General features: G+C 43.2%; 1 protein-coding gene across 3 annotated transcripts in view; it reads right to left on the bottom strand.

Moving 5' to 3' along the window:
* Positions 1-1,142: 1,142 nt before the first annotated feature.
* The window catches only part of LOC139407317 (serine/threonine-protein phosphatase 2A 56 kDa regulatory subunit gamma isoform-like), a 38,609-nt gene continuing 14,869 nt past the window's right edge, over positions 1,143-24,882 (bottom strand). For all 3 annotated transcript variants that reach the window (XM_071150999.1, XM_071151001.1, XM_071151002.1), the window contains 13 exons: positions 19,851-20,050; positions 12,657-12,767; positions 12,353-12,445; positions 12,117-12,247; positions 11,704-11,763; positions 11,498-11,606; positions 11,246-11,299; positions 10,806-10,976; positions 10,542-10,669; positions 10,325-10,426; positions 9,960-10,032; positions 7,636-7,746; positions 1,143-5,833 (listed from right to left, as the gene is read on the bottom strand). In XM_071150999.1, coding sequence (XP_071007100.1) covers positions 5,699-5,833; positions 7,636-7,746; positions 9,960-10,032; positions 10,325-10,426; positions 10,542-10,669; positions 10,806-10,976; positions 11,246-11,299; positions 11,498-11,606; positions 11,704-11,763; positions 12,117-12,247; positions 12,353-12,445; positions 12,657-12,767; positions 19,851-20,050 — 1,478 coding nt within the window. In that variant the 3' untranslated portion in view covers positions 1,143-5,698. The remainder of the gene's footprint in view (positions 5,834-7,635; positions 7,747-9,959; positions 10,033-10,324; positions 10,427-10,541; positions 10,670-10,805; positions 10,977-11,245; positions 11,300-11,497; positions 11,607-11,703; positions 11,764-12,116; positions 12,248-12,352; positions 12,446-12,656; positions 12,768-19,850; positions 20,051-24,882) is intronic.

Raw genomic sequence — 24,882 nt, 5'->3', positions numbered from 1 at the left:
CAGATGGCATAATTAATGCCAGCAGCATACCACTGCTGGCTTGCTTCTGAAGCTAAGCAAGGTTGGTACTGGTCAGTTCCTGGATGGGAGACCAGATGCTGCTGGAAGTGGTGTTGGAGGGCCAGTAGGAGGAAAATAACCCAATGCCCAGGGCAGTGATTGGGGACACTGCCCTGTGTAGGATGCCGTCCTTCAGATGGGACATTAAACGGGTGTCCTGACTCTGAGGTCATTAAAGATCCCATGGCATTTATCATAAGAGTAGGGGCGTTAACCCTGGTTTCCTGGCTAAATTCCCAATCTGGCCCTCAAACCATCACGGTCACCTAATAATCCCCAGTTTACAATTGGCCCATTCATCCCCCTCCTCTCCCCTGTAACTATTGCCAGGGTCATTGCTGCAAATGAGAATGTGTTCTCAGTCAACTTACCTGGTCAAATAAAATAAGCCGTGTAGAATTGAAAGAGAAAAAAATTGCTTTAAAACTAACATTATATTTCCGCAAAATGTGTAGAATTCCAAGAAATTTGCCTTATAACAGTTACATTTGGTTACCAACCACCTGAAACCCATTTTTATCCATAAAAGAAATTATGTATTATACCTGCAGACTTACAAAATAATATTGACAATTAGGTTCATTGTATGCTAGATATTGGAACAGTCAATAAAACAGCTCAGGCGTTAATGTAATCGGTATTGTTTGCATAAAGCATAATTCATTTAAATGTTTGGGAGCATAATTAGTGCACAATTGTATTTTTATAGTTTACTCTCCGATAGACAGCACTGCTATAAAATGTTTTCTGGTATGAGTCAGTGTATGCCTTCTACTGTATTAAAGATGAAAAAACAGGCTTCTAAATGTACATATTCGCTCTGGGTGATGTGTTGTGTGGAGATATAATATTCTAGACAAAGGCAATCTCCAGATTTTGAGTGATGGAGATGAGTTGGAAACATTGATAAGTGATTTGATAAGTAATCATCCGTGTCCATGGATACAGAACCAAATAAGGATAGGGGATGTAGTTCATCAAGGAGTAGTCTCACATGGCCATCCTTCCAAATCGTGTCACAGGCTTCCAAGGGTAGTGAATGAGGAATTAGGCGGCATATCATGAAAGCACTATACCTGTTCTAGGATGAAAATATAAAAACTCACACGTTCTCTTTATTTACCATATACAGCTAGATAGATGTACACCACTGGAGAATTTGGATAAAAGCATACACACAATGCAGATGTATGTAGGAACTCATCACATACTTTAAAATGCTGAAACAAAGAAAATCTTGGATTACAAATCGATTAAAAAAATAGTAGATCCAAATTCAAAACTGTTCTAAATGCATATAGGTCACGTGTTGATGTCTGTGCCACATCAACTGTGGTAGCTAATAACCTTTGTTTTCTGTACACGGGGGACATTCTGTACAAAATATTACATCTACCATGTAGTAGCTATAACAAAATAAAAGTACATTATATGTACAATATTAGAGGCCAATTATCATACAGGGTGTATACCAAAAGACACGGGCAGAATCATTCTTTTCAAAATAAACAAAACCATACAGTGCCTTCGCACTGTAAGTATTCAGAACCCTTGACTTTTCCCACATTGTTACATTAGCCTTATTCTAAAATGGACAGAGAGAAAAAAACTACTGAGCAATCTACACAGAACCCCACAATGACAAAAGGGAAACTAGTATTTATTTTATTTTTTTGCCAATTTATTTAAAAAAAACAGAAATACCTTATTTACATAAGTATTAAGACCCTTTGCTATGAGACTAAACATTGAGCTCAGGTGCATTCTGTTTCCATTTACCATCCTTGAGATGATTCTTCAACTTGGTTGGAGTCCACCTGTGGTAAATTCAATTGACTGGAAATGATTTGGAAAGGCACATACCTGTCTATATAAGGTCCCACAGTTGGCAGTGCATGTCCGAGCAAAAACCAAGCCATGAGGTCAAAGGAATTGTCCGTAGAGCGCCGAGACAGGAGTGTCGAGGCACAGATCTGGGGAAGGGTACCAAAACATTTCTGCAGCATTGAAGTTCCCCAAGAACACAGTGGCCTCCATTCTTAGAGGAAGTTTGGAACCACCAAGATTCTTCCTAGAGCTGGCCGCTCAGCGGTCTGGGGAGAAGGGCCTTGGTCAGGGATGTGACCAAGAACCCGATGGTCACTGACAGAGCTCCAGAGTTCCTCTGTGGAGATGGAAGAACCTTCCAGAAGGACAACAATCTCTGCAGAACTACACCAATTAGACCTTTATGGTAGAGTTGCCAGAAGAAAGCCACTCCTCAGTAAAAAGGCACGACAGCCTGCTTGGAGTTTGCCATAAAGCAACTAAAGACTCTCAGACCATGACAAAGAAGATTCTCTGCTCTGATGAAACAAAGATCAACCTCTTTGGCCAGAATACCAAGCATCTGGAGGAAACCTGGCCCCATCCCTACATGGAAGCATGGTGGTGGTGGCATCATGCGGTGGGGATGTTTTTCAGTGGCAGGGACTGGGAGACTAGTCAGGATTGAGGCAAAGATGAACAGAGAAAAGTACAGCGAGACCATTGATGAAAACCTGTTCCAGTACACTCAGGACCTCAGACTCGGGCCAAGATTCTCATTTCAGCAGGACAACGACCCTAAGCACACAGACAAAACAATGCAGGAGTGGCTTCGGGACAAGTCTCAATGGCCTTGAGTGGCCCAACTAGAGCCTGGACTTAAACCCAATCGAACATCTCTGGGGAGACCTGAATATAGCTGTGCAGAGCTTGAGCGGATCTGCAGGGAGGAATGGGAGAACCTCCCCAAATACAGGTGTGCAAGGCTGGTAGCATCATACCCAAGGAGAGTGAAGGCTGTAATCACTGCCAAAGGTGCTTCAACAAAATGTAAATGTTCTAGATAAAAAAAATATAAAATTTGCCCAAATTTCTAAAAAACTTTCTGCTTTGTCATTATGGGGTATTGTGAGTAGACTGATAAGGGGGAAAACAACTTAATACATTTTAGAATTAGGCTGTAACGTAACAAAATGTGGATAAAGTCAAGGGGTCTGAATACTTTCCAAATGCACTGTATGTAAAATATAGAGAGCGCCACAGAGGCTACAATATGAAAGCAATTTGATGAAGAACAACAGTCACAAACAGAGTCCTCTCTGCTCTCAGGACACTGGGAACAGCCAGGGATCCATTCACATTCAGTCAACTGAAATTCCAATTCTCCTCTGTGAAGCAATGAGGAACATTTGTATTTCAGATTACTTCCTTAATTGACCCAAACCCTGGTGCCATCCAGTTTTGTTTGTGCCATCTATAAAAGCACTCTATACCTCCTTTTAGTAATTTTACAGCAAAATAGTTGGGGGTGGCATACATTTATGGTGAATGGTATTCTTTAAGACAAAGAAAATAATCTAGAAAGAGACAGTGAAACGTCATGATAGTAATATATTTACAATTTGCACATTCAATCTGAACATCAGAGTTTTTGCAGGCAATGAAAAAGACCCTGCACACATCCAGAAGTAGTGTCTCACACACACAGAGCTTCTCTACAGGGATAAAGCCAGAGTGCATGTCTGTCTGGGGACTCAAACAATGGTGCATCTTAAAATGGCACACTATTTCCTATATAGTGCACTTCTTTCGATCACGGTCCATAGGGGAATAAGGTGCCATTTGGGGGACATCCTAAATGGAACAGGGCGAGGGGTAATAAGATCAGGTTGAATAAGCATCATCCTTCTCTACACGTTTTTCCGTCAGGAGGAACTGACGTAACTAAACAGACCAGACAGCACTAATTATTAATTCATTTTGGATCTTGGGTTTTTATTCTTCAAGTTTTATCAGGAAGTGCTTCTATCTTAAGTCTTTGGGGCTTACCCACTCCTCTCTAGCTTGACCACAATCATTGATCTGCTTTGTAGATTTAACAAAAACAACTTGTATGCGTTTTACACTAAACATGGCCCTAAATACTCTGTGGGTAGGTGTGAGTGTCATTGTGTTTCAACATGCATCTCTCTGGTCTGTTGGGAAGCTAATGCTAAATTGAACATGGTTCTGCATTCACATAACACTGCTATTCTACTCTGTTTAGCCGCTTGTACAATAAAGGCACTATGAAAGGAAAGGCTTGTGATGAATTTTGACTGACTACAGACAATGATCTTATGTGACTGAACTAGGCTACTTAGTTACCAAGGTATAAAAGCAACATCAGAAAGAGGGGTCTTGGTTATGAAGAGTAGAGAGCAGTGAGGAGCAGGTATTCCTCTGTGTGTAGCCCAGTACAGCTCCTCCCACACTACAGCTCAATGGGAGTCTGTAAACACTGAACTAGAACACAGACTTCAGCTTTCACAACACTAACATGACTTGGATGTCTTGATCAATACTGATTATGAATGAAGACATGAACAGACCGACAGGGAATGGGATTGACGTGTTCACATGGACAGTAAACTCCAATGGATCCAGAAAACAATTGATGTGCTGTGCCCTCAGTCTTAGAAAACCATTAACCATTGTTCGAACCAACCAAACACACTACAACTTATTGCCTACAATATCATACAGCTAAGAAAGGGTGGATAAGTTTTTAAAAAAGCAAGACAAAGCAAGCGTGAGGTTGGAACCAAACTAGGTCTGTACAGACCAGCTGATGTCCAGTGGACAGAAGAACCCCCCTTTCACTAAGCTAAGCACATTTAGAGCCACAACTTTATTACGTCTCTTGGCGGTCCCCAATAATTCCCCTCCCATCAAATCAATCCTAGCAGAACACAAGAAAAAGATTACGCTTATGGCAATAGCAGCAGTAACTAGGCAACAAAGAATAAACATGAGAGAGAAGGACTGTGCTTTCCTCTCTATGCTGAGAGAGGAGACTAAACTGCTTCTTCCTTCGCCCATTACGTACAGTATGCATCTATAATACATGTCTGTCTGCCAATCCTATTGCCAGTGCACATGACATCTAGAATGAGGATGAGAGAAAAACAGAAAGAACCCAACAAATTAAAACAATAACAGAAGACCTGAGAAAAATGACCACAAGGGGACAGCACTGCTTTTACAAGAGAGAGGGAGGGCAACAATGTCATGTTTGGTGGTCATGCCATACAGTCCTGTGCCATTGACATCTCTGGGCAGGGCTGTAGCGAACTGGGGAACACTTCAGAGTTGGACTGGTGGAGTTGTTTGAGCTGCAGCTTCTTTCAGCCAGGCCATTCTGTTTTGTTCTATTCTGGTCTGGACCTTGTCTGTGCTGGATTGTTCTGGGCCCCCCTGGGGCTGGTCTGTCTGTCAGTATGTGGTGTCTGACTGTGTATGTGCGACTGTCTGTACGTGTGTGTGTGTGAGAGAGAGAGACTGTCTGTACGTGTGTGTGTGTGTGCGCGTGACTGTCTGTACGTGTGTGTGTGTGCGCGACTGTCTGTACGTGTGTACGTCTGTGTGTGCGACTGTCTGTACGTGTGTGTGTGAGAGAGAGAGACTGACTGTGTGTGTGTGTGTGTGTGTGTGTGTGTGTGAGAGAGAGAGAGAGAGCCTGTCTGTACGTGTGTACGTCTGTGTATGTGACTGTCTGTACGTACGTGTGTGTGAGAGAGAGAGAGAGAGAGAGACTGTCTGTACGTGTTTGTTCGTGTACGTGCGTGTGTCTTTAGTGTCCGTCGTGTGGTGTGACCACATCATTGGCCCTCCGGTGCGTCTCCAGGGCCTTGACGGTGGAGATGTCCTGAGGCAGCTCAGACTTCCTCCTGACCAGCGGACGCTCCTTACGCTCGTTCCTCTGGAGCTTTCGGGGGAGAGGGAGAACAGTTATAGAACAGTCAAACCAAAATCTACAAAGTAATAAGGAATCGTGGAGATCATCCTATGTGGATGTATTCTCCAAATAGCATGTTGCGCTGGCTGTTAGCCTATTCAGCGTGGTGTCCAAGCAAGCTAGATCCTCCCATCCCTGATTGTTATTAAGGCGCTGCTAATTTGCATAAACGTCAGACTCTTTAGTCACCGACAGTTGAGGTCTGCGTTCGGGGAAGTATCACGACTGTCCGTCCCAGAGACTGATGCTTTGTGGAAGAGAGGTGCACTTTAGGGAAAAGATGCATCACGTATTCTGCTGTTATATTGCACATGCAGTGACAGAGGAAAAAAACTGGTTCTTTGTTAGTTGTAATTTCCCCAGACGGACGTAAATGTTTCACCATTAAGGATCCCAGCTCAGTAGCTAAACCACATTTAATTTATCACATGCTCCGAATACAAGAGGTGTAGGTAGACCTTACCGTGAAACGCTTACTTACAAGCCCTTAAATGTATTTCTTGAACCTCATTTGTTTAAGAAAAAAAAAATCAAAAACATACATCAAATATATTTAAACTATATTTAAATTAAAGTTACAATAAAATAATAACGAACCTATATAAGTTAATGTCAGGAAGTACAGGATCCAGTTGCAGAGGGAGGTGTTTAGTCCCAGGGTCCTAAGCTTAGTGGTGAGCTTTGAGGGCACTATGGTGCATCCTTGTTTCTCACTCCTTTGATAACGAATGACTTCCAATTGTTTGATTGCTAGAAGTAGTGCCTGGTCTTATGGAGGCATTAGACTGATCACACATCCTCTTCAAGAGATGGGGGAACAGTTACACATCCAGAGTCCATCAACCTAAACAAACCTTCTCTAGTCCTTGATAGTCCTCAGTGCTGCTAGAATTCAAATTCAGCACGTTTAACTAGGTCTATCACGGCTTGACTAGATCTCAACTTGTATACCCAACTCAGCCCAATCCATCATGTCCTAGATATGTAGTAGTCCTGTATGAAGTGTACAGTATAGTATACATTACCGTCAGCTCTCCCCCTGCCTTAGAAATGTGAGCCTGCCTATAGATATGATTCTGTCGATAAGTACATCACTCACAGCCCTCTTCCCCGACCCTGTCCCTCTCCAACCTACATTACATCCCAAATGGCACCCTATTCCCTATGTAGTGCATTACTTTGTACCAGGGCCCATAGGGCTCTGTTGAAAGTAGCGCACTATATAGGGGATATGGTGCCATTTATGACAGCCTGGGCAGTAGGCAAGGAGAGGGCTGTGAATGGCGTACTTCTACCCATGCTGCACTACTCCTGTTCTACACGTCTGACTCCACCCCTCTTAACCCTTAGCCTACAATTTCTGCACCCCAGCGGGAATCTAATGAACATAATAATAGAAAATCCCCATCAACATCTGACTGTTGAAGCTAGAGATGTTTTTGCATGGGCAGCGTCTCAAAACACCACATCCACCGATATCACCCTCTACCTTCAGGGGCCTTTAAATTACACACGAATAGCTACATGATACTTGGTATGACCATCTTAAACAATTCCATAATGTTAGCTTAGAACACCCACCACCACCCCACCCAGGCTTAAAACTGCAACAAGGTGTGACAGGAAGCACCAGATTCTGATGCTACATTTCAAACAGCTCGGGAGACTGTGCTCTGAACCTTCACACGAACAGTCTAATTCAATGCACTGACTGCATGGAGGACGTCAGAGGAATTGCACGCTAGCCCGCCCGCCCCACCAACACACAGTACCTGTGTGGCTTCTTCCGCTATGGTCTTCTTCAAGATGTTAACATCCTCCATCATAGGTCCGTCTGTCTCCATAGGACTACCCAGGTCTGACGGGTCCACGTACACCAGGAACTAAACACACCGACAGAGAGAGGAGGGTAGGATTATAATGAGACAACAGGAAGTAAACCCAGCGGAGAGGTGAGGAACGCCCAGAACCAAAAATAATGATATAGACCTTTTTAGATCATTTGGTCAAATCCATGAGTCAGATGATTTCTGGTTGTTGAGTTCTGAGCCATAGAATACACCTGCGTATCTGGTGCTGCCTGGGCTGTTCTGTGGTGGAGGAATAGTGGCAAAACTACTGGCTCAGGTGGTAGAGCATGGTGCTTGTAACACCAGGGTTGTGGGTTTGATTCCTACAGGGGACCAGTGTATGTATGTATGTATGTGTGTATGTATGTATGTATGTATGTATGTATGTGTGTATGTATGTGTGTGTATATGTATATATATACATACACACACATCTATATATAGTGGGGAGAACAAGCATTTGATAACCTGCAAAATCGGCAGTGTTTCCTACTTACAAGGAATGTAGAGGTCTGTAATTTTTATCATAGGTACACTTCAACTGTGAGGCGGAATCTAAAAAAAAATCCAGAAAATCACATTGTATGATTTTTAAGTAATTAATTTGCATTTTATTGCATGACATAAGTATTTGATCACCTACCAACCAGTAAGAATTCCAGCTCTCACTGACCTGTTAGTTTTTCTTTAAGAATCCCTCCTGTTCTCCACTCATTACCTGTATTAACTGCATCTGTTTGAATTTGTGACCTGTATAAAAGACACCTGTCCACACACAATCAAACAGACTCCAACCTCTCCCCAATGGCCAAGACCAGAGAGCTGTGTAAGGACATCAGGGATAAAATTGTAGACCTGCACAAGGCTGGGATGGGCTTCAGGACAATAGGCAAGCAGCTTGGTGAGAAGGCAACAACTGTTGGCGCAATTATTAGAAAATGAAAGAATGAATGATGACGGTCAATCACCCTTGGTCTGGGGCTCCATGCAAGATCTCACTCAGTGGGGCATCAATGATCATGAGGGATCAGCCCAGAACTACACGGCAGGACCCGGTCAATGACCTGAAGAGAGCTGGGACCACAGTCTCAAAGAAAACCATTAGTAACACACTACACCGTCATGGATTAAAATCCTGCAGCGCACGCAAGGTCCCCCTGCTCAAGCCAGTGCATGTCCAGGCTCGTCTGAAGTTTGCCAATTAACATCTGAATGATCCAGAGGAGGAATGGGAGAAGGTCATGTGGTCTGATGAGACAAAAATATAACTTTTTTGTCTAAACTCCACTCGCCGTGTTTGGAGGAAGAAGAAGGATAAGTAAAACCCCAAGAACACCATCCCAACTGTGAAGCATGGAGGTGGAAACATCATTCTTTGGGGGTGCTTTTCTGCAAAGGGGACAGGACGACTGCACCACATTGAGGGGAGGATGGATGGGGCCATGTATCGCGAGATCTTGGCCAACAACCTCCTTCCCTCAGTAAGAGCATTGATGATGGGTCGTGGCTGGGTCTTCCATCAAAACAACGACCCGAAACACACAGACAGGGCAACTAAGGAGTGGCTCCGTAAGAAGCATCTCAAGGTCCTGGAGTGGCCTAGCCAGTGTCCAGACCTGAACCCAATAGAACATCTTTGGAGGGAGCTGAAAGTCTGTATTGCCCAGCGACAGCCTCGAAACCTGAAGGATTTGGAGAAGGTCTGTATGGAGGAGTGGGCCAAAATCCCTGCTGCAGTGTGTGCAAACCTGGTCAAGAACTACAGGAAACATATGATCTCTGTAATTGCAAACAAAGGTTTCTGTACCAAATATTAAGTTCTGCTTTTCTGATGTATCAAATACTTATATCATGCAATAAAATGCAAATTAATTACTTAAAAATCATTCAATGTGATTTTCTGGATTTTTGTTTTAGATTCCGTCTCTCACAATTGAAGTGTACCTATGATAAAAATGACAGAACTCTACATGCTTTGTAAGTAGGAAAACCTGCAAAATCGGCAGTGTATTAAATACTTGTTCTCCCCACAGAATGTATGTATGTATGTATGTATGTATGTATGTATGTATGTATGTATGTATGTATGTATGTATGTATGTATGCATGCATGCATGTATGCACTCACTACTGTTAGTCGCTCTGGATAAAAGCATCTACTAAATGACTAAAATGTCAAATGCTTGAGAGAGCAAGAGACAACGGGGCTGGATTAAAACACACGAGGAAAGATGCTTAGAGCTCACCTTAGGGTTGGACTTGGCCAGATTTTCAATCTTCACCCACGCCTCTTCTCTCTCTTTCCACTTGGCCTTCTCTCTTCACACACACCAGGTTTAGGGAGACAGTGGAACAGAGATCAGACGACAACGGGGGAACAGATCAGACAATGACGGGATTAGGGAGACAGGGGAACAGACATCACAACGACAGGTTTAGAGAGACGGGAACAAAGATCAGATGACAGCGGAACAGTCATTTCAAGATGAAATCTGCTAAGTGGAGACAGACGTAGAATGAAACTATGTGGGTGGATGTTGCGAATGAATGAACAGTTATGACAAAGGTTTTATTCAGTGTGTGTGTGTGTTTAGAAGTAAAGTAGTATTACTTGTTCTTCTCTGTTCTGAACTGCTGTGTGCAGTCATCAAACAGCTTCTGGTTCATCTCCATGAAGAGCTTCAGGGCGTTGTATATCAGACCGTGGATCGTCCTGCACACACACATTAACCATACATATGGAACAATGTTTACTTCTCTTTCACAGGGCAGCAACAGAGACGGAGAAAGAGTCTGCTCCATAGTGGTAGGTTAGCAGAGTGGCTCACTTGTTCCAGTGGGTCTTGGAGTTGAGGTAGAGCGAGGGGAACATGATAGGGAGGATCCTGGCAGCATTGTCACTGATCAAACTCATGATGTACTCATTGTTCCAGTAGTACAGCGCTCTCTCTGCCACCTGATACACACACAGAGAGAGGGATGCCTGGTAAGGCCACACCATAGCACAGATAACCACACACAAGCCTGGACATGCGCAACACACGCATATGCACAACACACACTGCATGAGTTCCACCAGATCAACAACACACCTGGAAGTGAGGGCTGGACACACACTTGGCCAGCTGTCTGAAGAGAGGCTCCATGACCTTGACGAACTCAGAGGGTTCGATGACGTCCAGGATTTCCTCCAGCTCATTGAGGAACATCACCTCCTTTGGACTGTGTGTCTTCGGCCAGTACTTCAACAGAGCCATCACCGTCTACAAGATTAGTCATACATTAATACTGAACTAAGCAGTCCCTCCCACAGAGCTGTGGGTCTAACTAACCAGTCCCTCCCACAGAGCTGTGGGTCTAACTAACTAGTCACACAGAGCTGTGTGTTTTGGCCAGTACTTTAACAGAGCCATCACTGTCTATGGAGAAGATTCACACATTCACACTAAGCCAGCATTAGAGCAAAGTACTAACCTCACGCATTCCATGGGGGAATGGTGATTTTTGCCCAGCGAACAGCAAGATGTCTTACCGGTTCTGTGAGAGTGCTGTCCTTCTCTAGAAACTGCACCACGCAATAAGCCAGCTAGAAAAGACAAACAAAAAAGCAGATTAACTACAACCATCATGTCGACACCGCTTAATACAACTAATAAACGCTTATTACAACCTAACACACATATATGCCTAATCAAAAGGTTTATTGTATTGCAGGCCTAAGGCTTTAACTGCACGGTCATTAACAGTAACGTGTTTGAAACCAAAGGTAGTTAGGGATAGCTACCTGTGGGTGATAGACACTAAGGGACTTGACTTTGTGTAAAGGCAGCAACACTTTCAACAGGAAAATCTTGTGCTCCTCTTTCAACGGTAAGGCAAAGCCATTGATTATGCTGCAAACAGAAGGATTTGAAGGTTGTGATCAGCAATGTAATACTTCTGATCAACACAAAACAATATAGGCACAAAAACGATTAAAGAACCACATACCTTCCTAATATTTCCAATAACTCTGCTATTCCGTTATGACGTTCTGTTTCATAAATGAACCTGGAAAGAAATGACAATGTCAAAGCAGAACAGAGCAGTTCAATAAATGGTCATTTAAACATTGGCATTCGCCATGTTGTGTCTCCCCGTTCAAAGGCCCTTAAATCTTTGGTCTTGCCCATTGAATGTCTCAACTGTCTCAAGGCTTAAACATCCTTATTTAACCTGTCTCCTCCCCTTCATCTACACGAATTGAAATGGATTTAACAGGCGACATCAATAAGGGATCGTACTGTAGCTTTCACCTGGAATCACCTGATCGGTCTGTCATGGAAAGAGCAGGTGTTCGTAATGTTTTGTACACTCGGTGTATGACAATACAATTTCATAGTACAGTATGACCATTTACTCACTTATAGAATATGTTATTGATCTGTTTCCTGATGTACGCTCTCAGGCCCAGGAACTTCCCGTAGATGCGATGTAGAGTGGTCTTTAGAAAGTCCCTTTCCCTAGGGTCTTCACTGTCAAACAGGTCTAATAGCTGTGGAGACAATGCAGCAGGTGACCTTAGATCACATGTACTTTCTCACACAATCTCACATCCTGTTTATTTACTTCCAGTGAGAAAGGTCCAGTGCTTAGCTACCTGCATTACAAATTTCTGGTCGATATACTTCTTGGCCACATTTGGTTGAAAGTCTGGAGACTCCAGAAACCGGAGGAAGAACTCGTAGACGAGCTGGAGAAAGAGCAGAGGTGTACACATCAGTGGTATGAAACGGTGCGCATGTTCATTTGCTTGTTTGTGTGACTGTGTGCGGTGCGCACGACCGTGGAGTGTGCGTTGCGCGCAACTGCAAGTGTGTTGCGACACCGTGCGGTACGTGGTGTGCTTGGCTGTGCGGTATGCGGTGCATGACTGTGCGGTATGCGTGACTGTGCGTGTTTACCTGGAGGTGTGGCCACGCGGCCTCTAGAGTGGGCTCATCCTCCTCTGGGTCAAACTCAGCCCCTGTGGGGTTGGATGATGGAGGCAATGTCCTGAACATGTTCACTGCAAACTGAAGGACAGACAGGCAGGTCACGACACAGCACTTCATATTATTACCATAAGGGCTATTGGAAGAACTATCCTAAGCATGTGTCAATGGTTAGCCAACTCCAGCACTTTGGAAACTGACATTTTGGGTGTCTCAAAATGAATACTACCATGCTCTGCTCACACGTCGGAGAAAACATTTCGAAGTATGCATCGCTGAAAGCTGTATACACAGAAATATGACGCAACCACATAAAAAAAGCAAAAATGATTGAAATCAATGGAAGCCATTATTTTGGGCTGAAGAGAAGAAATAAACTGACTTGAGAATGAACTGTTGCCCATTCACATCTCTTATGTTGCCGGACTACAATATTTTATCTTGATATGTTAATAAATACAGTGTTCATTTTGGCATGTTTACCTGCCTACAATACTATGGGGTTGCACAATGGGTAAGTCAATAGGTCTAACTGGCCACAAACAATTGGAAACTAACTAGCCACGAAGAATTGACAGCTCGTCATCTAGATTGCATAACATCGGTTATCAGTCATTTTTGCCTTTTAAACTAGCTGGCTAGCTAGACTATTACGATTCACATATTCACAGGTGATCATTCCAAAGTTACGTTTATGTAGTCTTGTGTCGTCTGTATTGCCATTAGACTGGCTGGCTGGCTGCAGATCGAGTCTTATAGGCAGTAATGCGTTACAGGGCAAAGTTGTGCTGAGGTGACTGAGGCACGAACAGCTCGTCTCCCGACTCGTGTAAGTATTTGTAGCGTAGCTAGTAACAGATTATATTAATGTTTTCACTGTTTTCACAGAGTACTTGCAGGCTGTGTCGTAGCCCATGCAGCCATGGTGAGTGCTAACTTAACTAGCCCGCTAACTTGGTCAGCTTTCTAACCATGGTTCATGAGGGTTAACAACCTATGGTTACAGCACTAGCAAGTTACCTTTTACTAGTAAACAAGTATGGTCATTGTCTAGGCTAATATTTTATGTTAATGATAGTAAGTTGCAAGCTAATGCATAAAGTTAATTAAGTCTACCCCCTCCTTTTTCGAACATTCTGTTAAAAATCACGCAACTTTTCAGCGTCCTGCTACTAATGCCAGGAATATAGTATATGCATATGATTAGTATGTGTGGATAGAAAACACTCTGAAGTTTCTAAAACTGGTTAAATCACGGCTGTGACAATAACAGATTGTGTGTCAGTACAGGGAGAACACTGCATGAAACCCTCCCACCTCAGTAAACAGACCCACACGCTCTCCCTCGGTCTCAAAAACACTCCCAAACATACTGCTGTCAACTTTAAAAACCTTATGCACCAAACAGAATTTAAGGAGCACCAGTAAGAGACATTTTAGGCTTCCAATAGGCCAATATGATTCAAAAATGGTAGGATTCATTTCTCATGAGTAGCAAAGCAGACCCTTTCTTCCTGTGCCAATCAAATTTGCCTAGACCTACTGTCAAGTTAGGTTGTTAGCTAGGAAACATGACTGAACATTGTTATCAAACCGATTCATCGAAAAGCGCAAGAAAAACATCCCCACTCGCCATCACATCCCCACTCGCCATCACATCCCCACTCGCCATCACATCCCCACTCGCCATCACGGCTATATATTTTGTTTTATTGATGGAGGACTAAATGCCGCAGGAAGACCAGACAGAGATGCAGGTGAGTGATGGCTGGAAGGGGATCCAGCTGCCGGCTGGCTGTGTACAGCTGCCACGTGATAGGCGCATGAATGTGAGGCGGACATTGTTGGACTGGCGCAAACAAGAGTCTAGATAATGTTGCTTAAACTCAACAGAATTTCTAAACAAAACTGACTATTAAGATTCCATAAACAGGAGTCAGCGGGTTCTTTAAATTGGTAGGGACAACCAAAAACATGGTAGTATCTTATGAAACAGTACTACGGTATTCTAAAATGTTGGTATCATAAGTACCATGAGGTTTTGGTACCATGATATTACCCTGGTACCGGTATACCATGCAACACTAGTCTATGTAGATAATTTGCTTTACTGACAATATTGCAATGTAAAACCGAATCAGACGTTTAAATCTACAAATGTTTGACGTATAACGGCTGAGAGTAATCCAGGAAAGTCAAGCATAGATGAGCAGCCGACATGACTCAATTTACTCTAAAAAGGTCCAAAGTAATGAAATAGCACGGGACTGCCTAGTGCCTCAAAATGTACGGACTGAGGATGGGGGTGTGGAGCAGGGTAGAAGGCATATTAAGAAACACCCTTTGTTTCATGTGTATTGTGAATACAACTAAATATAAGAGAACAGTACAGATGTCCAGCCGACCTCTTCACCCATCAGGCTGCATCTTCTTGATCATTTACATATTCATAAATTAAAAACCTTTTCAATCAACACAGCCACAGACCAGTAGAACCAGAGAGAGGAGGATGTCAGGACCTTTAAGATTACATTTATCAGACCCCCCCCCACCCCCCTCAATGAGAAGCAGACATTTTTTGTTTTAACCAGCCGAAGCTTAAGCTACTCTTTTTGTTCACTTCTCCAAGCCAGCAGCATACCACCCTACATTCCAATGTGTGCTTGCCTCTGAAGCTAAGCAGGGTCGGTTCTGGTTTGTCCCTGGATGGGAGACCAGGTGCTGCTGGAAGTGGTGTTGGCAGACCAGTAGGGGGCACTCTTCTCAGGTCTAAGGAGATCCCAATGCCCCAGGGCATTGAAGGGTACATAGGATGCAGTCTTTCGGATGGGACGTTAAATGACTCTGTGGTCATAAGAAAATCCCATGGCACTTATCATAAGAGTAGGTGTGTTAACCCCGGTGATAAGGCAAAATTCCCAAACTGGCCCCATTTCATCATCCACCTGATAGTTCATGTGTGGTGAGCGTTCTGGCACAAAATGGTTGCCGTGAGTGCCACACGGTGGTGGATGAGGCGAGTTTCTCTCCTTAAAGCGCTTTGAGTACCTCAGTTTGTAGAAAAGCGCTATATAATTCCCATTCATTCTCACCTTTCAGATGACGACCCCCCCCACCCCCAGCAGGTTGAGTTAAAATGCACTCGACTGAATTTTCAATGTAACATTTGTTTTGGGGCGCTGTAACAATAATGCACTTATCAATTGGGCGCCCCCGCAAAGAGTCACCCATTGTGGTCTATCTAACCATAAAGAACACACCCTTTAGAGTCCGCCTCGTCCACACTTTGATGTTAAAAGCAGTGAACATATCAAAGTGAAAGACTCAGGAAGGGGAGAACTAAAGTAAACCAAGAGTATATTCTTATGCTGATTTGGCAGGGGCCTTGCATTTTCTGCTGCACTGATCAAATAGAGGCAGGATCAGGAGAATGAAGGGACATTTGCACCTTGATCATCCTTGGTTTCTTGCTTTGATAAACATCAAAGCCTGTTTTAATTCAGACCTGGCTGGCTGGCCGGCAGGCAGGCAGCACCACGACACATCACATCCCCAGCCATGTATATATATTACAGAGGTAGGTGAGCCCATGATGACGAAACCACAAAGGATGAGTTCAGATTTTCACACCAATCTGATTTCAGTCATATGTGGCGTAACACAGATATTGAGCCCACAGTGCTAGCCCTTGGCCGATGTCTAGCTAGGTAGACAATAGGCCTACTGCTAGCTGTACTATAGAATAACAAAGTCAGCCCGCTTCTGACTCTGGGTAACAGATTCAAGTTCGGTGAGTGTAAAGCAGTTTCCACTCTCTGCAATGTCCTGGTTTCACAGAGTTCACCTGGAAGGGAATGGGACGCACCTATGCCTCAGGAACTAGAAAAGAAAACATCTAGCCTAACTAGAACTGAAAAAACTTGAAGAATTTCTGCCAAAGGCACCCTCGACAAAAAACGTGAGACTGAGAAATGCGGGAACTTTGTGGTATGTGGAATATGCCATTTGAAAGCTTCTGTGACAACTTAATTGATTGAAATGGCTAATAGCTTTCATGACCACTTGATAGCAGGGTTATGAATTCACTCAAGACAGAAAGACAGAGGCCTACACAAAATGGTTGTGTCTATGGACACTAAATGTGTTTGCAACACAAACGTCAGAGGGTCGTCTTTGGTGACCATTAAAAGCAAGTTTGAGGACAATTTGGGATGTGACAAATGTAAAAAATGTTCCTTAATGTTTACAAACATTTGTTAAAACGATAAGAAACATCGTTAAATCAATTACAAAATTCCACATCAATTTACAATACAGAATGGTTGGATTACGTATGTATGAACTAGGTCTGAGCGATGAAGTTATATCTACCACATCCCTTTACAGACATATTACTGTAGATGCGTTATGTCGATAGCGACAACTGATAACTTCAGACAGTTTAAAAAAGTGCCACATCAAGTCTGTACCTTTTCAGACAGTGCAGTCGTGGCCAAACGTTTTGAGAATGACAAATATTAATTTCCACAAAGTTTGCTGCTTCAGTGTCTTTAGATATTTTTGTCAGATGTTACTATGGAATACTGAAGTATAATTACAAGCATTTCATAAGTGTCAAAGGCTTTTGACAATTACATTGATGCAAAGAGTCAATATTTGCAGTGTTGACCCTTTTTCAAGACCTCTGCAATCCACCCTGGCATGCTGTCAATTAACTTCTGGGCCACATCCTGACTGACGGCAGCCCATTCTTGCATAATCAGTGCTTGGAGTTTGTCAGGATTTGTGGGTTAAAAAAATAGATGTTTTGTTCCCCGAGCCACTTAGTTATCACTTTTGCCTTATGGCAAGGTGCTCCATCATGCTGGAAAAGGCATTGTTCATCACCAAACTGTTCCTGGATGGTTGGGAGAAGTTGCTCTCTGAGGATGTGTTGGTGCCATTCTTTATTCATGGCTGTGTTCTTAGGCAAAATTGTGAGTGAGCCCACTCCCTTGATTGAGAAGCAACCCCATACATGAATGGTCTCAGGATGCTTTACTGTTGGCATGACACAGGACTGATGGTAGCTATTTTTTCCGGATGCCCCAAACAATCGGAAAGGGGATTCAGAGAAAATGACTTTACCCCAGTCCTCAGCAGTCCAATCCCTGTACCTTTTGCAGAATATCAGTCTGTCCCTGAGGTTTTTCCTGGAGAGAAGTGGCTTCTTTGCTGCCCTTCTTGACACCAGGCCAACCTCCAAAAGTCTTCTCACTGTGCGTGCAGATGCACTCACACCTGCCTGCTGCCATTCCCGAGCAAGCTCTATACTGGTGGTGACCCGATCCCACAGCTGAATCAACTTTAGGAGACGGCTATGGCGCTTGCTGGACTTTCTTGGGCGCCCTGAAGCCTTCTTCACAACAATTGAACCGCTCTCCTTGAAGTTCTTGTTGATCCGATAAAAAGGTCGATTTTGACAGAGGTTGACAGAGGAAGAACAATGATTCCAAGCACCAGCCTCCTTTTGAAGCTTCCAGTCTGTTATTCGAACTCAATCAGCCTGACAGAGTGATCTCCAGCCTTGTCCTCATCAACACTCACACCTGTGTTAATGAGAGAATCACTGACGATGTCAGCTGGTCCTTTTGCGGCAGGGCTGAAATGCAGTGGAAATGTTTTTTTGGGGATTCAGTTCCTTTGCATGGCAAAGAGGGATTTTGCAATGAATTGCAATTCATCTGATCACTCTCCATAACATTCTGGAGTATATGCAAATTTCCATCATACAAGCTGATGCAGCAGACTTTGGGAAAATTAATATTTGTGTCATTCAAAACCTTTGGCCACGACTGTAGAATTCTGCTTCAGCGTAAAAATGTTCTGTATTTTTTCCCTGACAACAATAGACGCTGCTGTGTTATTTATGCAGTTTAATGGTATGGTAGCTAGATGTGTCTTATACTAAAATGTATTGGTAAGTCACGGTATTTAACAAACTTTAAAGTACTTTTTTAGGAGTGAGTAGTCTGCGAGCATGCAGCAGGCGAGCCGGCTTCGCGCAGTAGCTCGAGATTATGATTGACAGTTCTGGTTGCCTAGTGATGGAAGCAGTAATTCCTTTAAAGACAAGTAAATGTCAGTTCATCTCACCAGAGAAGGTTTCGTGTGGGCATTTAAAAAAAAAATACATAGTGTAGACTACCCTAACAGACAAACATGCTGCAGCGCTTTCAAGGAACCACATTCCATTGTCTGAAAAGCGTAATCAAAACAGGCTACTGGTATTGTGATTTCATATGAGACAAAAAAACACAGTAGGCTACACCAGTTAAAATGTTAACATGGGCATTTTGAAATACTGACTATGGTTTTCAATAATGTAAAATGTATAAAAAATATATTACAATAACCACCTAAGACATGCCAAATAAAATATCTCCAACTCGGGGCTCCAACTATGCATTTGGTTTGCGAACTTGTTAGCTAAGCAGCTAGCTTGCAAGATCAAGCTGTTTTTTTTTACAGCAGAGAATCAAATCGCCTCCTGGATCAAGATCCCTGCTGCTTACAATTGTTTTGTGCGAAGATAATGTATTTTTACGGTCTATATTATGGTCTGGAAACAAATGGCCCCAAAAAAAAGCCGTAGGTGCCAGAAAAGGCAAGGATATTCTATTCGCAACAGACCGAAGTCTGCACACTGCTAGCCAAGAGACAGAGCAGGCAGGCCAGCATGTGAGAGAGGCAGGAGAAGGCAGGCCAGCACAAGAGAGAGAGGCAGGCATGAGAAGGCAGGCTGGCGGTCATATGTTAAAATAATCTATAAACACAGAAAACTTAACTGTTTTTCAGTTAAGGGTATATCTGTTTAACATTACTGGTCCCAACTTCGTTTAAACGTTTTAACTTTTAAACGTTCACACCCCTAAGGACAATACATCAATGTCACCAGAGGGCCTTCTCCACTGACTAGGCCTATGTGCACCACACAATAAACAGAAGAAAAACATCATGAAGGTGTAGAAGGGTTGAAAAACCAGGAACCAAAAATTATCAACAGTACTCCCTCCCTCCTTTGGACCTAACAAACACTTTTCTTTCTCTTTTATGTTTAAAAATGTTTTGGGACAGTGTGCACTAATAATTACGACCAAGGCATTCTTCACTGTGTCTACTGACCACGTGCACCACCTCTGGGTAGATGGGCTCTGTGATGACGTTCCTGTTGTGGGTGATGTACTCCACCATCTCGCTGAGCGCTGCCCGTTTCACCTCCTTCCATTTCAGGTCGCTCAGAGGGTCCGACAGAAAGTCAAACAGGACGCAGCACTGACGCAGCTTCTGGACAAACAACTTTTCCTGCTCCGCCGGAGGGACATCTGGGAGGGGGGGGGAGAGAGAGAGATGAGTCAGATTCATTATCCACACAAGGAAATTCATTTTCACTGCTTGACAAAATAACCAAAATAACCAAAAACCCAGCCACTTAACTAGAGAATGAGTGAGTGATTGAAAAAAATACACAAAAAATAGTCTCAGACACTGACGCTCCTGATTACAGAGCCTACTGAACGAATACAAATGTAAACACTTTCAATTTCGGTCTGGGGCACAGAGCGTGGCAGCCATAAAATAAACATTAACATCCAAATATCTGCTCACTCTCCTTTCTGTGCATGAAGGCTCACTCAGGTAGATACACTACATGATCAAAAGTATGTGGAACATCTCATTACAAAATCTAGGGCATTAATGTGGAGTTATTGCAGCAAGGGGGGGCGGGGGGGGGGGGGGGGGAAACTAACAGCCTCCATTCTTCTGGGAAGGCACTCCACTAGGGTTAACATTGGAAGCAAGTCCCAGCAGCATTCAGCCACAACAGCATTAGTGAGGTTGGCCACTGACGTTGGGCGAATAGGCCTGGCTCGCAGTCGGCATTCCAATTCATCCCAAAGGTGTTCGATGGGGTTAAGGTCAGGGCTATGTGCAGGCCAGTCAAGTTCTTCCACAACTCAACAAACCCATTTCTGTATGGACCTCGCTTTGTGGAAGGGGGCATTGTCATGATGAAACCGTAAATGGGCTTCCCCAAACTGTTGCCACTAAGTTGATAGCACAGAATTGTCTAGAATGTCATTTTATGCTGTAGTGTTAAGGTTTCCCTTCACTGGAACCTAGCTCAAAACATGAACAGCTCCAGACCCTTATTCCTCCACCAAACTTTAGTTTGCACTATGCATTCAGGCAGGTAGAGTTCTCCCAGATTCGTCCGTCGGACTGCCAGATGGTGAAATGTGACTCATCACTCCAGAGAACACGCATATCCACTGCGCCACAGTCCAATGGCAGCGAGCTTTACACCACTCCAGCCAACAGTTGGCATGGTGATCTTAGGCTTGTGTGCGGCTGCTCGGACATGGAAACCCATTTCATGAAGCTCCCCACGACCAATTCTGATAACATTGTTTCCAGAGGCAGTTTAAACTCAGTAAGTGTTACAACCAAGGACAGATTTTTTTTGCGCTACAGCACTTGGCGGTCCTGTTCTGTGAGCTCGTGTGGTCTACCACTTCACGACTGAGTCGTTGTTGCTCCCAGACCTTTCCACTTCACAATAACAGCACTTACTCACTAGCAGGGCAGACATTTGACAAACTGACTTGTTGGAAAAGGTGACATCCTATGACTGTGCCACATTGAAAGTCACAGCTATTCAGTAAGGCCATTCTACTGCCAATGTCTATGGAGAATGCATGGCGGTGTGCTTGATTTTATACACCTGTCAGCAAAAGGTATGGCTGAAATAGCCAAATCCACTCATTTAAAGGGGTGTCCACATACTTTTGTATATAGTGTAGCTAGCGAGCTCATCACGCATCATTGCCGTGTGCACTGTGCATGCGATGACTGACCACAACCTGACAGAAATCAATATTGAGAAGCAGCCAGCGTCATACACTAGGCCTACATGACAATTCCAATCTGAAGAGAAAACAAATGCAGTCTAACAAAGCTCTCTGACGGTGCATTCTGGTAAACCACTCAGAATGTGTACCTAACACAGGTTAAAATAAACAAACGCTATTAGGTTTAAAAATGATTTATAAATGAGTGCCTTGAATTTTTTTGTTGCAAGTTTGTCATTTTGATCTTGGTTGAACTGACCTACTACCACTACCTGCACACTAGGTCACCACTGAAGCAGGAGAGAGAAAGGACTTTGGATCAGGGGCCATATACACAAAGCATCTTTGACAAAGATGGTGGTATATACTGATACTGGAGATACTGGAGTCACCGCTCTTACAATGGGTTAAATGTTCCCAAAGACCAAAGGCAGGCGGGAACATTCTGGCCAATGAGAAGGCAGAAACTCAGATATAAAATTGTTTCTCAAAGATGGAGGAAAAACTATGCTCGCATGATGGGTACCCTAACCATGGCTGGTTAGCTGAGACTTAAACATTCATTTTGGTTCCCAGAACTAAAACCTTGGCTTTAGCTCAGCGAGATATTGCTGTCTTGAGTTCAATACCTTACCTGGTCAGGTACATTGGTGCTAAGGATGGCATCTATACAGACATGCTGGATTTAAGCCCTTATAAATAATTTCTGATAGGTTAATTTGTACATTGAGGGTTTTATCTATTTTAACAAACCTTTATTTATTTTTTTACTTTTGTATTGTATATTGCTTTTTATATAAGCCCTTGGGCTTCCAACCACATCCACTTCATTATCAATTGTTTTTGGGGGGGGTGGGTATTTTCTTAAAACTGCATTGTTGGTTAAGGGCTTGCAAGTAAGCATTTCACCTGTTGTAGTCAGCGCATGTGAGAAAATGTGATTTGTATTTTTTTAATCTTTGTTGTTTATCACTTGTTTTCTTTGGTGCAAATAAATTATATGTTAAACCTACAAAACCAATGAGCCCGACACTGAGAAGGACAACCTCCACCAGTATCATCCCACCAAACACACAACCTTATGAGTGAAACACTGCCTGGCTCTCAGACTTTTAGTTAACACAGCATGACCAAGAGTGTGTCCCAAACAGAACCCTATTCCCTATGTAGTGTACTACTTTGACCATAGGTCATTTGGGACAAAGCACCAGAGAGAATCCTACAGAAAAGGTTGAGGAAACAGGGACGAGGAGGGCTGTATATCATATAGCACAGCAAATCATAGCTCAGCAAAATTCACCAAACCAGCTGATTGTCCAAACTGGACAATTCTATATAGGCCTAAACCTGGGTGTTTTTTTTTTTTAAGTAAAAAGAAACTACCTGATTTGGCAGCCCAGTGCTAACACGACCCCTCTTCTTCATTATCCCCTGTTGCATAACACTGCTCCTGCTGTGGAACATGCCTGTGTCAGGAGTGTTCAGACACGTTGTTGCTCTAACATGCGTGTCCCATTATCCACTCCTCCATGCCTACCCTACCCCAGTCCCATTACACAACAGCCCTAGGGTTTCCCATCATGCCTAAAATATTAAAGGGACGTGTACCCCACACACACACACACCTGACACAGTGTATGTGTGCATGGGCTCATGCCCTTATTGCCTCCACAGACATTTACAAGTTAAGAGAAAGCATCTGAACATTCGCTATGGGTGTAAAACAGGGCACAGATCTAGGATCAGCTTCATCATACCTCCCAGTGAACACAAGCATATCTGAAGGGTTGATGCACAGACCCGGACTCAGCCAAGGCAAAACGGTTAGGGCAATTGTGTCAAGAAGGGCCTACTTAATGCTTTAGGACAAGCTGAAAGTGTGAACTGCTTTGCCTAAACCAACTGCTTTGAATGTTTGCACCATTTTTATGCAAAATAATAGCATGAATGCATTTCTCATAACTAGGCCTAGTAACACCAGTGTTTCCCATAGGATTGTTTTCAGCAGGGTGCTACTAGCGCTAACGTAATGACATGCTAGCTGTTGCCATAGACTTCCAGTCAATGAGCCAATGACTATCCATTTAAGTGTATCTCGCCAGAAATAGACAGTATTCCAAACATTAGGAACATCTTCCTAATATTGGAGTTGCACACCCCCTTTTGCCCTCAAAACAGCCTCAATTCACCAGGGCATGTACTCAACAAGGTGTCGAAAGCGTTCCACATAGCCCATTCAAAGGCACTGACCGAAGAGGGGACATTATCTTCAAGCTGATGGCACAACTCGAGTTGCACCGCATTATTTATGTCTCATGCACAAATTCATGTTATTACTCCTATGAACAAAGGAAGTGAAATTTAACGATATTGAAAAAGACCTAAGCCAATAATAATAATAATAATAATAATAATAATAATAATAGCATAAGCCTATCGATACACATTCCTACTGATTCATTGCAGCGGCAGAGCTGGTTGAAGTAGGGAGAACAAGCTTTTTATGGATTATATAAAGTGTGAAAGTAAATCACCCAAAAACAGCAGCTCTTTATTGTATTCATTGACGGTCTCTAGTTAAGGTTAGAAAAGTTTTGAAATTTCATAGTATTCAGTGCGCTCGAGGAATCTTTATTTTACAGGTTACTGTATGATAATCTGAGACATCCGATAGGCCTGGCGCTGGCCAATAGGTGCACTTGCTTGCTCCCCCGTTAAAAAAAAGGAAATCAAGGTTTTATTGTTTGGCTATAGACTGGTTGGTGACCACTTACCTACACTGATTGAAGTGGATTTAACAAGTGCCATCAATAAGGGATCATAGCTTTCCCCTGGATTCTCCTGGTCAGTCTATCATGGAAAGAGCAGATGTCCTTAATGTTTTGAATACAGTATATTTTGAAGTGATGCCAACAAATTTACCAGCCGAGGGCCAACGCTGCTAAATGAAGAGTGGAAACACTGAACACAAGTCTACACCTCTAAGCCAAAATGGTAGTGTCACTCCTACAGTGTCTCAGCAGACTACTCACAACAACAGTGCCAGAGGCCATTAGCTTTTATGGAAATTTGAACGACAGCTGATGCATAATACATCGGCAGAAAAAATGTCATGACAACAATATGCTGCAGCAGGTCACAGGTGTCTTGGCAAAATCTATGTGCATAATAATACGAGACTGTGGCCATGGGGACAATACAGTACGGTTTCCATAAAAATGCCCTTGTTTTGCAATCAGGAAACCGTAGTTTCTTCACTATTAGTAAAAACAGAACACCAAACAATGTATATTCAATGACTAGTG

This window comes from Oncorhynchus clarkii, chromosome 4 (genome assembly GCF_045791955.1).
Source record: "Oncorhynchus clarkii lewisi isolate Uvic-CL-2024 chromosome 4, UVic_Ocla_1.0, whole genome shotgun sequence".
NCBI classification, from domain to species: domain Eukaryota; kingdom Metazoa; phylum Chordata; class Actinopteri; order Salmoniformes; family Salmonidae; genus Oncorhynchus; species Oncorhynchus clarkii.
This window is presented reverse-complemented; position numbering and strand designations above follow the sequence as displayed.